The sequence below is a fragment of the Coturnix japonica genome, chromosome Z, assembly GCF_001577835.2.
Source record: "Coturnix japonica isolate 7356 chromosome Z, Coturnix japonica 2.1, whole genome shotgun sequence".
NCBI lineage: Eukaryota > Metazoa > Chordata > Aves > Galliformes > Phasianidae > Coturnix > Coturnix japonica.
The window spans coordinates 31,411,815-31,427,490 of record NC_029547.1 but is presented as its reverse complement, the minus strand read 5'-3'; the positions used below and the strand labels follow the sequence as shown (position 1 = coordinate 31,427,490).

Sequence of the window (15,676 nt, the reverse complement as noted above, 5' to 3'; positions counted from 1 at the left end):
CGCGGCGCGGCCGTGCCCCGGCAGCAGCGTGCGGGGCGGGCGGGCGGCGCGGCGGGCGCTCAGCACTCCTCTCCCGCGGCGCCCGGCTCCCGGCCGCGCCGGCTCCCCCCCGCCGGCTGCGCGCCGCCCCCGGGGGGCGGCGGTGAGGGCGCTGCCCGCCCGCCCTCGCGCCGCCGCCGCTCTTTATCTGCCCGCCCCCCGCCTCGCCGCCCTGTCCCGCTCGGCGGACGCCCCGCGCCCCGCCGCCCCGGCGCCCGGCGGGCCATGGCGTGCGGCGGCGCGGCCCCGGCGGCCCCGCGCTGACGGCCCCGCCGCGCCCACGGACCGGGCGCGGGCACGGCGCGGCCGCAGCATGTCGGCCGTCGCCTACGTGGACTTCGTGGCGGCGCAGTGCCTGGTGTCTATCTCCAACCGCTCGGCCGGGCCGCCCTCCCCCGAGGCGGCGGCGCGGCTGAAGGTGCCGGGGGAGGCTGAGACGGGCCGCGAGATGCGCGACCCGCGGGACGCCTGGAAGGACTACTGCGCCCTGCTGGCCATCGCCAAGAGCCTGCTGGAGCTGAACAAGTACCGCCCGCTGCCCGCGCCCTCGGTCTGCAGCGACAGCCTCGAGAGCCCCGACGAGGACGCGGGCTCCGACAGCGACGCGGCCGCTACCTCGCCGTGCTCCGGCCCCGAGCCCGCGCCGCCCTCCCGCCTGCGCGGCGCCGCCGCCGCCGCCGCTCCCAAGGCGAAGCTGGCGGCCGAGAAGCGGCACAAGTGCCCGTACAGCGGCTGCGGCAAGGTGTACGGCAAGTCCTCGCACCTGAAGGCGCACTACCGGGTGCACACAGGTCAGCGCCGCCGGGCGGGAGCCGCGTGTCCTCGGGTGAACCCGGCCAGCGCCGCGCCGCCCCCCGCCCCTCCTCCCGCTGCCCGCGCGCGCCCCCCCGTGCGCTGCCTTTCTCCGCTCTTCTCCCTTCGCTCCTTCCACCGTTTTCCCCCTGCTCCTTTCACCCTTTTTCGCCCCCCTCCCCGGGCAGTGCCGCGGGCCGGGACCGGGAACCGGGGAGCGGGGTGGGAGTGGGGTGGGGGGTGGGGGTGCGGCCGCTCCGGGCGGGGCCGCGGGGCTGCGGCAGCCGGGGCGCGGGCTGGGGGCGGGGGGCAGCTGAGTGGGGAGGGTCCGCCCGGCACACGGCGCTGTCCTGGGGCGGGTGCGGCGCTTCCCGGGGCCGTGAGGGAGGAGGGCGTGGCTGAGCGGGACCGGGCGCGGGGAAGGAGCCGCAGCGGCGCTGCCTCCGGATCCCGGTTGCGGGGGATTCTTTGCTGCTTTTTTTCCCTTTTTTTTTTGGCTCCCCCCCTCCCCCTTAATCCCTTCAGTGCGAGCGGCCGAGCTCAGAATGACGTGTGTGAGCCGCTGTCGGGGTCACTGTGCAGCGCAGCTGCCTAAAAACTGCCTCGAAATCAGGGGTTGTGCGCTGGTTCAGGGAGGAGCGGCTCACGGCGACAAACGCTGCCCGCGCGTATTTCATGCGCTTCGTATGTACAATAGGCGGGCGCTGCTCTCCGCGCTGTGTCTGTTGGTAGCGACAGTCAGCGGCCAAGTACAACGCCCCGCTCCCGGCGGATCGTACCGCGGGCGCTGCCCGAGTCCTGAGCGCCGCGGGGGTCGCTGCGGCGCGGTGCTGCCCGGCACGGAGCTGCTCCAGCGGCGGGCGGTGCCGCCCCCTGCCCGAGCCGCCGTTATCGGCACGGAGAGCCGAGCCCCGGGGAGCCGGAGTGTAACCGTGCCCTGCTTGCTGCAGGAGCTTGGCTCGCAGCGGCAGAAAAAAGGGATTGGCACCGTTTCTACTTAGCGCCCAGTGCCCGGATACCCGCCCCGGTCTGGGAACCAACGCAGGCACGCACGGGGCGGCGTGCAGGGGATGACGTGCGGAGCGATGCGCGGTGCAGCCCCGCGGTGCTGCAGCGGGCGCGGTGCGCGCAGCCCCCGTGTGGCGCGGGAGGGAGGCAGCGCCCCGGGCGGGGGTTCGGTTCGGCCCCCGACTGCTGCGTGGGCAGAGCGCTGCCGGCTCCGGAGCACCGAGGTCCGGCGCCTCCCAGCGCGGACAGGTAACTGCTGCGGGTGGGAGCACGAGCGATGTGGCTGGTGCCAATTGTTTTTATAGATGGCAGAACAATTCCATAGCAACAGTGGGATTCGATTGGACCTCCGGAGTTATTCATAGCGGCATACTGCAGAGCATTAGTACTCCCTTCTCAGTACCATTTTCTTCCCCCCCGTTCCCCCTGCCCAACCCCCCCCCCCTTTTTTTTTTTTTTTTTTTTTTTAATTATTACTAAATATTTTCTCTCTTGTTTCTGAGCCTCTTGAATCACTCACTCCCATCCATCTTCCGTCAGGCCACCAAATTAAATCACTTGCTGCTTCATTGCCTTTACTTGAAGCAGTTATACTGTCGTGGGAAGAAGCTTCCTTGTCTTACATCTTTAACATTTATTCTCTGGTCTCCTGGTCTTGGAAAATAATCCTGTTCATTTTTGAGCTTCCTGTAACAGCATCTGCCCTTATTTTGAATAGACACTCACTGGGGTGTAGAGCTGGGATCTAAAGCTGGTGGGACAGATGGGGAGTGAGAGACAAAGTGTCCAATGAAGGCAGAAGAGCAGAAGACAAGAGACTTGATGCCTGAAGTTGGAAGTCTGTATCTTATGAATGGTGTTTTAATGTTGCTTGTTCAGAGGTTTCCCTTATTTCAGAAACCAAAAACACCTGTACGCATTTCCTTGGAGTTTGGCCCTATCAGCTGAGCTCACGCTCCAGAGGGCCCAGGTTGGCTGTGTGTCAGAACCCATCAGTGGCACTATCCTTAGTGGTGCCAATAGCACTGCACACCTTCTACCTGCAGTGAGCTGTGCTTAGTGGGACATGGTGGTGTGGGATGAGGAGGGAGCCAGGCAGCCTGAGCCTAACCCTGTCCTGCAGGGATAGCTCCAGGTCACTTGGTGCTTCTGCCATATGAACAGGCACTCCTTCACTCATTCATGCGTGCAAACCTGAGCGTATTAGCATGCAAAAGCCCATGAATGTGAGGACAAGCCTGCAGCTGAAACTAAGCCGTTGCCTTGCCTGTCTCATCACTGCTATGCAAGTAGATTGGAATTGGTTGTTTGGGTTCTGAGGGCGTGAGTAGGAACGTGGCTCGCTAAGAGCTCTGCAGCAGCCCCGAGGGGTGTGGCACTTCGTGTAGGAGAGCCGAGGTGGCTTTGTCCCTGCAGCTCTCAGACAGAAGCTGTGTCAGGAAGGCAGGTGGAAGAGCAGGCCTACAAAGTGACCTTACCTTGGTCTCATAGGCATCCCCTCCCTCCTGGGACGGTGCTAGTTTGCTCAGGATGTGCAAACACAGCTGGAGTTCGGCTGTGGCAGGGGAGGGTTACAGGAGCATTGTCTCTGCAAGATAGTCTCCAGCATGGAGGTGACATGGCCAAGTCCTGCACAGTGCTCCCTGGGGGCCTGCAGAGCAGAGGAGAGATGCGAACAAGACCAGAGCCCTAGTAGCAATGCGGAGGTCAGGAGGCAATGAACAACTGCCAAGCAAGAAAATGAACAGTATCAAATACATAGAGGGTTACCGTGAAAATGCAGAGACTCAAACAGGTGAATCCATGCCAGTCAAAGAGCATGTGGCTACCGAGAGCAAGCCCTCATGGTTAGGAAGGTGGGACAGAGGATACTATGAAGCTGGACTCTAAGATGCCTCTTGCAAGACCAATCAGTTTACTTGTCTGTGGAAGTACACCCCATTGGATGGGGAATTCATATTTACATTAGATGCCCCTGATAATGAGCTTAGATGCTCCAAAACTGTGGCCACCTGAAAAGTCCACCCTCATCAACTGGCATCCAGCCCTGTCATCGTTGAGACCAGATCCAAGCCACACGAAGAACTTTGTCATGAGGCAGCTGAAGGATCCTATAGTTGTCCTGGCCATGCCTCTAAGGGACATTCAGCAGGTGGCTGTGGGCAGAGGCCATGGTTGGCATTGGGTGAAGGGAAGCTGAGGAGCATTTCTGGTGGAAAGAGAAGAACACTGCAGCTGCTCACTGCTGCTGTCTAGGTATCATGTTGTCTTCCCAGCCCTGTATCAGTTTGGTTCCGACTGTGTTGCTTGTTATTTATGTTCTAGATTACTGCTAGCTTGACAGACTGTACAGATGCTGATGTGTTGACAATCCTCTGCTTGCCCAGAGCTTTTTTGGGTATTTTGTGGGAGCATAATCTGAAATTTAGCATTTTAAGTCCTTCTTATCCAGCTCATGCAATGTCACATTGCCAGTTCCTTTAGAAAAAGATGAGTAGGAAATGGAGCCAGCAGGACATTTTTGACAAAACCAGACCTCCATCTGAAGCTCCCTTTTACAGGGGTTAACAGAAATGTGTAAATTGCTAGAGTTCTGCTAGGCACCTTTCCAGGGCTCAGAGAAACATGACTGTACTGACTGGAAGAGCTGCCAGCTGAGTAAGGTAGGCACGAATCCTCAAGTGCAGTGTTTCCTGATTTTTTTTCAGTTTGGTTTTCACATGTGTTGTTTGTTGTTTGTTTTTTCCTTTTAAAATACAAACATTAAACAACTGCATATGTCACAGTGCAGGAGCACTCCAGAAATATTTTTGTGGGTTATATTAAATTTAAAAAGTCCTGTTTAATGGAGTGCACGTGTAGGACAGAAGCAGTAAGCAGGCATCACCCACTCCTGTTTCCAGATGGCAATACTGAAAATGCAGCTCTATTTCAGTTCCTAAACACTGTTGTGACACTGATAACTGTGGCTGGGTGTCAGCTGCGTCTGTCAGCTTGTGGTCCCAGCTGTGTGGATCCACCTGAGAGTGACCACTCCCCACCATGGGCTGCCCTTCCTTGCCTCACCGAGTTCCCAGGCCTGTGGCTGGAGAAGCAGGGAAGAGGTGAGCTAGGACTAACAGGCCAGACTGATGGCAAAGCAGTATGCTTCAAGTAGCTTTTGTTTGTGGTGGCATAGTACATCATCCAGGTCAGATAAGGGTAAATAGCCTGGGAACACTATCTCTACCGTAATTTGAAGGGTCTGTTGAAATACTGGCTATTGAATTCACACCAGATTGCTGAAAATCATCTTCCTAAGTGCATGTAAAAGTGAGACCAGTGTACAATTTGTTTCTGAAGGGATGGACACAAGTCATTAAGCACAGTCTGTGTGCACTGCTGGCCTTCAGTACTGAGATCATCTGCACATGAGCAGTCCAAAAAGACAACTACTATGGGTCCTCTGCCCTGGAAAGTGTTTAATTATCAGGATGGGTCAGGAGCCTAGGCCCAGTGTTCTTTGATCCTATATAAGTGCCCTGAGCACGAGATCAGAAGTTGATTTCTCTCCATTGCTCAGTCAATATTTAAGCATTACTGCAAAATGGAGGAAGTTCAAATGAAGATAAGATAGACAAGGAAAAGAGGTAGAAACTTATCAAAGGCCCGTAGAGTCTACTGCCAAGGACACTGCTCACTGATGACAAGTGTAGATTAAACTCTCTGATGAGATTGTTCACCTTCCAGAGGTCCTCACTGACTATTAAGTACAAGGAAGTACAATTCCACAAAGAAAGGCTTTTGTAAGACAGACAGAGAGGGGTGCTAGTAGAGAACCCGAAGGATGCAAAGACTGTTTACATGTGGTGCTTTGGGGGGTGATTTAGTAGAGCGTTGTTAGAGTTAGGGTAGTATGGTTAGGTTGTGGTTGGGCTTGATGATCTTGAAGGTCTTTTCCAACCTGAGTGATTCTATGATTCTATGTACCTTACATCTGGTGATTAGTGGTAGGATTAAGTCTTACTAGACTGGAGGGATGAAGAGCAGCTCAGCAGTGCTGGCTCTTAGCAGGTGGTTTTGCATCTGCTCCTTTGAAAGAAACTCATGCACCTGCATTTATAAGCAGCTGTTGAATGGTGGTTTTAAGAATGTCAGGGTAGTGTAAATACATGCTGAAAGCAGCATTTTAACATCTTAATCTTCCTGTGATGTTCGGTCCCGAGTGCTGGTGAAATAAACACCTTGGTGCAACCCCTGTGCCCATTGCATATCCTATAAGCAGTGTATGATCTTCATGCAGGATGGGCTGGCCATGGTTTAAGCATTCTAGGAATCCTTATTCTGTGCAAACAATACCCAGCGTCCTCACTGCTCTGTTGTTTCTCATCATCTTCTCTACTCTGTGGCCATGTGTTTTAATGCTTTGGTTTCTTGGAACATCTTGGAAAAGGAAAATGGCAACCTGAAAAGCCTTCAGTCTGTAGGCCTAGAAATAGGTGTTTGTAAGTTCCATCTTCATCATAACGTCTTGAAAGAGGACATTCTGTCAGAATCCAGTGTAACAAAGGAAGCTGTTGATTCACGTATGTGGGGCAAGCAACTACGCTGGATGAAAAAAAGCAAGAGACCTAAGAGACCTGTCTTTTGGCAAGGAAGAAAGACTGTCCTTACTTTCAATTTATTTATTTTTCTTCTTGTAATGAGCTGGAACATGCTTTAGATACTTACTTGTCTACGGAACCTGTGATCTTCAGGGGACACTGAGACACACAGGAACAGCAGCTGAGTGAGTTCACAGGAAAGCATGGAGAACATAGGAAAGGATATAATTGTTGTATCTAAGCCAGGAAATTATTGTTCAGGACCAAGTCTTCTCCAGGTACCATGATTTCGTGCAAAAGTTCTGAAGGCAGGAATTACATTTTCTTATTTGAACCGTACAGAGTTGGTTATACACACTGAAGCTATGGGCATGCTTTTTTTTTCCCCCGTTTTTCTTCTGCCTTCATGCAAACGTTAGACCTGGTTTCCTAAGATAGGTCTTGCCTCATGGCAAAAAATTTTACTCTTTGAGCTTTCCTTGTTTGTTTGCTTTCTCTTTTCCATCTTTCCTCTCATTGTCTCAGTTTTGATGGTATGGGTCAGAAGCACACAACCTGCTCTACACCTGGGCTTTCTGGCTGGTGCTATGAGCAGAAATGGATGCTGCAGCAGAAGATGGTGGTTAACTGTGCTGTGTCCCACGGCCAGAGACAAAGTGAGAGTCAAGCACATCTGCTACATCCCAGAAGTCAAACTTGGAGTGATTCTTCAGTTTTAATGCTTAATACTTCATTATTTGCTGCTATGAATATCAGGCAGAATAGTTCTACCATGTGCCCGGCAGTCTCTTCTTTAATATGCAGGTTTGTCGGGGGTGTCCATTCATGCAGCTGTAGCTAAATCCATTTGGCTGTAGTGCTTCGATGGCAATCTGTCCTGTGTTACCATAGATCCTAGTGTGCAACTTTGCTTCTGTCAGCCAAAAAAAAAAAAAAAAGTACAAGGTTAGCAAAGCATCCATCTTGGTCAGACTGTCATCCACGTTCAACAACAGCCATCTCTGAATGTCTTTTGTGAAGTCAGTGCTCAAGCAATTTTTGTAATTCCCTTAAAATTAGGATCTCATCACAGAAGCTCCATTTGCTCCAGTACCAGTGCATGCCCTGTTACAAGACAAATGTAGAATTGTCCGCTTTGTCTTCAGCTATTCCAAACATGGCTTTTTTTCTTCCCCTGCATGGGAAAGCTATAGACCTTCTCTATCTCTTGCTTGCCTGAATAAAGTCAGCTTTTCTAAAGACACCATGAGCTGCTGATCCTAACCTCGGTCATCCACATCAAACACAGCGATTTATAGCGAGAAGGCAGATGAGAAATCAGGATCTTGGGACTACCTGCACTATTAACAAGACTGCTAATGCCCGTTCTCTCTCTCTCTATATATATGTATATTTTCCCCTTGAAGCCCTTGCTGCCTAAGAATACCAAGTGGGAAAATCAGGAACATTTCAGGGTAGAGCGAAAAGCTAAGTAATTTTCGGTCTAGTCAGAATAAAATGGAAACAAAATAATGTGGCGCTACCTCAGGCTGTACAAAGCAACCTGGATTTAGAGTTTAAACTCTCAGAGAAAGAAGGTACAAACTACTTGCAGTGGAGAGCGAGGAGGAGAAACAGGGGTGGAAAGTCAGGTAAAACAAGAGGAGCAGTTTGAGAGGATCTACAGTGGTCTTTGTATCTATAGGGGATTTAAAGCAAGCCGGGGTTGCAGGGGCAGAGAAGGCCCCTGAAGGGCCAACATTGAGTTGCACTGTGATGTCATCTTGGCATAAACTGTTTCAGCTCATACTTCTGTGGTTACTTGTGTAACCTGAATATTTCTATTGAAGATAATTACTTACACCTTTGTATATTCGGGCAGAGTCTGTCACACACAGTTTTAAGGTACTGTGGCGCACCACTGGCCCTCCCTTCATTGATTGGCAGAAACCCAACATCAGGCACGCTTTAGAAATATAAGTAGCATACTGCCACCAAAGGCAGCCACGTATAGCAACACCCTGTTTTAGTGGTTTGTTCTGTTCATTTCAAGCCATAGCCATACTGCTCTCAAAACCGATGGGGAAAAATCATATGGAAAAAGTACCTCAGGATTAGACATAGAACCAAAATGGATGCCTCTGGGTGGAGGCAGCTCAAGTGGTAGCGCAGCCGTGCTGTGGCTTGCCCACCTCTGCTATACTCTAAGAAGCAGCGAGTTAAACTCAGCCAGCAACTGCAGGGTCCAGCTCTGCCGAGCACACAGCCATCGCCTGTCATCAGGCATCTCTGCCTTGCCTTGAGAGCCTCCCAGTGCACAGTCCGCTGCTGTGCTGCATCTACTCAGTCAGTGAAGTGCTGTCGCTCTGAGTTCATGTAATTGGCGATGGCTCCGTAACTGAGGGGAGCAGCAGGTCTCCAGGCTCGGAGATAAACACCCTGAGCCTGGAGAAGTCTCCCTCCCCCTTGTCTCTCTGCTTGTGGAGTTCTAACACTTCCTTGTGTCGCGGATTATGCCTGGCCTACTTTTACACATGCATTTCTGAAGCAGTTGTGACAGTCTTCTAGAGTTTGCACCACCCAAGTGAGGAAACCCTTTGCTGCTGCTGCGCTCTGGTGGGTGGCAGGAGATGGCCTACATCAGGCCCCAGCTCCGTGCTTCAGGAATCACCACCGTCTGTGTCCGTCAGTGCCCTGAGCCCAGGGCATGACTCCACCACACCAGGCCCCCATGCAGAGAGCAGAGAGGTGTGGTTGTTTCTGCAGGGAAGATTTCCTCCCTTCCCTGGGAAGCGATGCTTGTGTCTGGACACTGTGATACTGTGATCTGGCATGAGGGATCCCAGGCCAGTGCTGCCTCTTCCCAAAGCCTCATGGATACCTTGCACCCCACAGAAGGCAAAATGGCTGTGCAGGGCAGCGATGCTCCCATCATATTCCAGAAGGAACCAGAAAATAGGCTCTGTATTTTTTCTTAACTTCTGCAAGCACCAAAACCCTGCTTTAAGCAACCAGTTTGGGATACTGCCATGCCTAAACAGCAGAAGGCCTGAGCCCCAGAGACCATGGCCCACAGGCTAGATGCTTGGTCCCTATAGCAAATCTGGCACTTGTCAGGCTGAAGATCTGTCCCGAAGCAGATGATGGGAATGCATCTTCTGGTAAGGGCTGAGATGCTGAGCTGCCTCCAATGCCCTGAGCAGTGCAGCCTTATATGAGATGTCTCATACATGCAGGAAGAGCAGTACCACTACCAAGTACACCAAGTGCAGAGGATGCTGACTGTGGGCAGTGGGCAGAGTACGGGCAGATAGGACCCATGACCCCATCACACGGTGCCTGCTGGTGCTGCACTGACTTAGCTGCAGCCAAGGCCTTCATACATGTGGGCAAATATACAGCTTCAATTAATATCTTTTACACAGGCAGTGGTTGTTCGGAAAGGCTTCCAGACACTTTGAAAAGAGCACAGCAAGGAGATAAGAGGTCTGTAAGAAAGCCCTGCCAGCCAGGGTGACTTGGGGCTCCATCTCCTCCACCAGGATGTACCAAATACTGATCAGCCAGGCTCAGAGCAGTCTGTGCAGCAGGGAGCACTGTGTAAGTAGAAGGCTGAACCATTGCAACATCTGTGTTATTTGACAGATTTCCACCAAGAGCTCATTTATCTCTGGAATCTCAGCTTATCTGATCCACTGTCAGATGACTCCTCACCATGGCATCTTTGGGATGCCAAGACCCATTCCCCTGGCCCCTCACGATACTCCATTCTCCTCCCAGGACCTCAGTTTCACTCCTGGCTGTCCTTCTGCCTGCTGCACTGTCTGTGCTGGTCTTTGTTCTCAGCTGTTGTGGCTGGGGAGTTCTCAAGGGCGCACACTCTTGTAAAGGACTCTTCTTCTCACAATCTGCACATGTAAGCAAGAGAAGTTCGTATTTTGAACCAAGAAATACTGGAGTTCTTCAAATTTCTTTCCAGTTCTTCCAAGATGGAAGACTCCTGGGACAGTTTTTATATTTCATGGTTGACTATAAATAGCTGTCACATAGCTGTCGTTTGTATTCCCTTCAGGAGATTCTTAAGAAAAGGAATTAAGGCATCAAACAGCTCTGGTACATGATGTATGTGACTGAAAGCTTTTGTGCAAGCCTTTTATTTCCTTTTGTGTCACAGAATAGTCAGCTTAGCAGACATTTGTGCAAGGTCTGGGCAGCCTGCAGAGCTGAACCACAGGGATCTGGGGTGTCTGGAAGGTGACAGTGGGTACTGTTCGCTCCTGACAACCTTGCTTTCAAAACAAAGGTGCAGCATGTTCAAGGTTAAGGTGTTTGGTTTGGTTCCTTGCCACCGCTGCAAACGTTTGTACCAGCAGAGCTGTGATAACAAAATAGTTGTCCTGTCTTTAGATAGACTGCAGACATTTAAGATACAGAGGGGAGAACATCGCCTGCTGGAACATCTCAAACTTATGGGGGAAGGGAGGTGAGGGGGCAGATGCCTTCCACTGGCAGGCATCATGGTTTCTGCTCTGCAGATTTGCAGCCCTGAGGCTGCAGTGCTCTCCCAGTTCCCTCCCTGCACAGTCCTTCCTAGGCAGGAAGTGCAGGTGAAGGATTTTCTTTGGCTGCTTTTCTAATAGTTACAGATGGTTCTGTTCAGCAGAATGGAAGTACCAGAGGAGCAATACCAGCATTCCCCTCTCAAACCGCCGTAGCTCACTCGACATAAGGAACACAGAGGCGTAGGCAGGTCTCATCTGTTGTTATGACAGTCTGCGGGGTCATGTAAGGCTCTGCACTGGAGCTCGAGCTGCATGCTGTTAGAGGGGTTTTGGCTCGTGTGGGTGGTGAGAGCAACACCTGACTGAGTGAATTGTCAGCAGCTCAGCAGGCACCTGTGCCTGGTGGGAAGCAAAGGCCACATCCCTCCGGTCAGTGCCGCCCGCAGTTCCCCCACCGCTGCTTGAACACTTTGTCATGCTTCTCTCCCTACAGGCGAGCGGCCGTTCCCCTGCACATGGCCTGACTGCCTTAAGAAGTTCTCCCGCTCCGACGAGCTCACCCGGCACTACCGCACCCACACCGGTGAGAAGCAGTTCCGGTGCCCTCTCTGTGAGAAGCGCTTCATGCGGAGCGACCACCTGACAAAGCACGCTCGCCGCCACACCGAGTTCCACCCCAGCATGATCAAGCGATCCAAAAAGTCCAGCTCTGGTTCCTCGTGAAGGCAGAGCTGGCCCAGGAAGGGGAGCGGGGCGCGAGAGCCACGGCTGTGGCCCGGAGAGCAGCGGCAGAGGAGGCCCCCGCTCACCATCAGGAAGCACATGTAGCTGATGTCCAAAACCTAAGCACTCGGCGTGCTCCGCTCCTGCTCTCCAGTGCTGGCTGGGAACAGCCATCTTGATGAAGGGGATAGCGGCAAGAGGGAAGGACGGGAACACCGCCCTGCCCAGCCTGTCGCATTCGGACTGGCATACGTATGTCCCTCGGGACAGTCCGGCCAGTGACACCACAGTAGCGTGACTCCGAGGTCTTTGTGATTGCTGTGTCATGAACATGTTTTGTTGAACAATGTAATGCTGCTTGTGTTTAGAGTCTGTCAAGTAAAACCACTTTCCGAGTCACATAAGTAATTCTCAGATATAAACTCCATAGCACATTGTAGAAGTGGGTTTACTTCTATCTCAGAACGATCCTTCATTTTAAAAGACTGTTAAGAGAAACATTACATGTGTTACTAATAGCATCTGATTGATATTCTGAAATAAGGTGAATTTATACTCAAGAAGACCTGTGAAACTAACCGGGTCTTTTTAATTTTTCTTTGTATTAACTATACTTTTGAATATAAGCTGCACTTTTCCAGTAAAAACATGTGTAATTCAAGCAGATACTTACAGCAAAAAAACAAAAAACACCAACACACAACAACTCAGTCATTTTCTGACCATACGTGTATTTAGCTCTGTTATCCGTTTACCTGGAAAAATACAAGTCAGCCTACATAATGTGGCGGGGAGGATGAGGGCAGAAACATACGTCTCTCAATTGATCTATCTTTTCATTTGTCAATAAATACAGTACTGTACTATAGAAATGCCACTAACAGTGCTTTATTCTGCTGTGTTTCGTTTGAATGGATGCATAACAGCAGCTACCACCTTTATAAATTGCTGCTTTTTTACAGGCTTTTTCTCTTCATACACTTGCCTTAAAGATTTATTCTCTTCATACACGTGCCTAACTCCTGCCACATCCAATGGGAGTTCCATGTGCTTATGGAGAGAGTAGACCTTTCCTTAAGAGAGCTCTGCTGATGGAAACAGCTGAATTTATTGCAAAGAGCGCTTCAAAAGGGCTCCTGTATCTCTTGATCGCTGTTTCTGTAGAGTATGAGGGAAAACCATGAGCTAATTGGAAATACAACACAGAAGGTGTGTCCTAATGTTCCTTCTGGCATCAGCTTCCCTGGGTACCGTGCAATCGTACCTGTGTCATACGTGACACATCCAATACTGATCAAGGCAATACTACTTTTAGTTTAGAGCTGCATTTTGCTCTCCACAAGGAGCAAAATGATCACTGAAGGGAAACTTCCAAATCATTATAATTTTCTGTGCATTTCATCTTTTTTCTTTATGTTAAAAGCATGAACCATACAAGGTTATTGGTGTTGATTTTGTTGTTTTGTTTTTGTTTCTTTTCCCCTCCCCAGCTACTTGTAGGGGGGAGAATTATGTTTACACATTATTTCTTCCAGAATCATTCTTTTCCTGTTCTGTTTTTACTCCTTCCTCCAGAAGAGGAAGGGGAGGTGCAGCCCTGCTATAGAGACTTAGGGCCCAATTCATCTCGGGAGTAATCACACTGAAGTCTGAAGTGTTTCCACTGCAGATGAATTTAGGTCATCTTGTAAAATTCTGTACATAAAGATCCTGTTAGTACACCTGCAGTTACAGTATCTTATTGTTTTACCTGATAAAAAAGCTTGCTTCCTAGAAACAGATGTTAAGAAATGAACTCAGAGAGTAGAGTATTTTCTTCTACAGTTGTATAAGGCTTTCAGCATTAGAAATCAGTTTGCATATAGTGTTTTTACCTGTGTAGTTCTTGATAAATTCCGTCTATGTGAAGAGAACTGCTTTTAAGGCATTAGGGATACTGAGCAGCCTGTGGAGTAAAAGGGATGTGTTTTCTTCAGTGAAGACATCAGGAAACCAAGCACACTTTCTACCTCCGTTTCAGCTTTGTGAAACATTTGTTTTAGAAACCAAACTTTAATTTCTGGTGTCCAAATTGAGTTGTAGGAATGTATGTTCTTCCTAACAAACAGAGGCAGCCTCGGTTATTTCTACTGGTCTAGGAATACAGAAATCATTCTGCTTACCAGTACTGTTAACGCTGCCTTCTTGAGTGGTGTCAGGGCCATGCGTCACCCAGTGAGATCCAGTGGAGCGTGCGTTCATTTTCCGTCTTCTCTGTGAAGATCATAGTAAGCTTTTGAGCCTGCCCCACAGTCTGGGTTGTTGCAGTTTTGTAGGACAAAGGCAGTAATCTTAAGGCCTGATCCTGTGAAGTACAGAACACCCTCACGTGCTGTCAACCACAATGGGAAGCCACATCCGATAAGCAGCTCCTAAACCAATATGCAAGTGTTTTGGTCACTTAGTTACCTACACATGAAAGTAAATGGCCAGATTCATGGATCCCAGCTTCAAAATTTGGGGTAGAATGCACATCTAAGGAAACGTCGTCATTATTTCTTCCATTTCCAAAAGAATTAATGGGGGAGGGGAAGGTACCTAGGTCCACAGAAGAAGGGAAAAACAGACTTCGGTTGTTATCACCGATGACAACATCCTGTTTCCGAAACAAACAAACAAAGAAAAACCCTTCTGAAGCAGTAACCAATTTGCTGTAATACACACTGTGTTTCAGCGTAGGACAGACGGCATTAACGTGATTCATTAACCACTAGCAGAGTACACGGGGAATGATCAGGTTTAGGGAATCCATTTCATCGTGTTATTCATTAGGGTTTTTAGTTGTTCTTCTGGTAAAGACAAAGAACGGATCTAACACATGAACAAACTCCAGGTTAGTTTTCTGCATCTTGAAGTTAAGTTCTGAAGAGTGTTGCGATGTTGGAAAGAAAAGGAAAATCAAGTTCTCTAATACCATTCGTACTTACTGTACTATTTTGGAAGTAATTAATAGTGCTGAAGTTAGGACAGCTCCTCTCCTTGGTTAAGAAAGCCCATTACTATAGAGAAGTCATGGCTTTAAAGGTAATAGCTATACATAACTCAACATACTTCATTTTTTGAAACAGTTTTTCCATCACCGTTATTACAGATCTGTTTTCAGTTTGCAGATGGACCTTTTAGTCCAGCACACACCAGACTGGACGTGCTCTTCAAAATGCTGTTTTACAGATTCGTGATCTGTAACACTGTAAAATACCAACTTCCAGCAGTTTGATCAGTTTTATTTTTGTACAGTATTCGTATCCTTTATAAGTTATTTTGCTGTCCTGTTTTGTAAATCACATGAAATTGTAAAAAAAAAATAAAAAAATAAAAAAAAATAAAAGCAAAAAAAAAAAAAGAAAAAAGAAAAAGAAAAATAAGTAGGCATAGATGTTTTTGTACATATGTATATATATATATTGTCCAAATCAAAAAGGAAAAAAGAAAAAAAAAAAAAAAAAGAAAAAAGGAAAAAAACAAATGTCGTTCTGAATGTTTGGAGTCAAAAGGTGATCATGTAAACCAGTTTGGATGATTATTAAAAAACAAAAAAATGCTGCTGCACACGATGAACTCCATGAGTTAAATGCTATATGAACCTGGCATCAAAGGTCCTGGCATTGCTTGTTATTATTAATGAAGCTTGGGTCTTGTTTCTCTGCTTTTCTCAGCTATTTCCACAGACGCTTCCTCCTCCCCTTTGTGGGCAGGCACAACTTGTTGTGGCAGTAGGGGAGTTCGCCACTGGGTTGCTGCGTCTGTGCAGCCTCTGAAGAAAGGAATGGCAAGGAGCCTTGCCTAAGAAGCTCACTGTCACTTTCAGCCAGGACTAGCTAAAAGCTACCGACACAAACTAACATCGTTTGGCACCTGGGAACCATGCTAGGGTACAGCACAGCAAGATGGGACCCAAGGGAACACCACTCCCTCATCGGGTGGGCAGAGATGGAGGGGTCAAGGAGTGCCATCCAAATCTAGAACTAAATGTTAAGGGTCTTACAGATATCGGCCTGAAACTGCATTGGC

The 15,676-nt window shown here is 49.5% G+C and overlaps 1 protein-coding gene across 1 annotated transcript; it reads left to right on the top strand.

Moving 5' to 3' along the window:
* Window positions 1–299: 299 nt before the first annotated feature.
* On the top strand, window positions 300–14,220 carry KLF9 (Kruppel like factor 9). The gene is made up of 2 exons (XM_015849132.2): window positions 300–830; window positions 11,397–14,220. Exons 1-2 carry the CDS (start codon window positions 353–355, stop codon window positions 11,624–11,626), a joined length of 708 nt encoding a protein of 235 aa, XP_015704618.1. The 5' UTR covers window positions 300–352; the 3' UTR covers window positions 11,627–14,220.
* The last annotated feature ends 1,456 nt before the right edge of the window (window positions 14,221–15,676 follow it).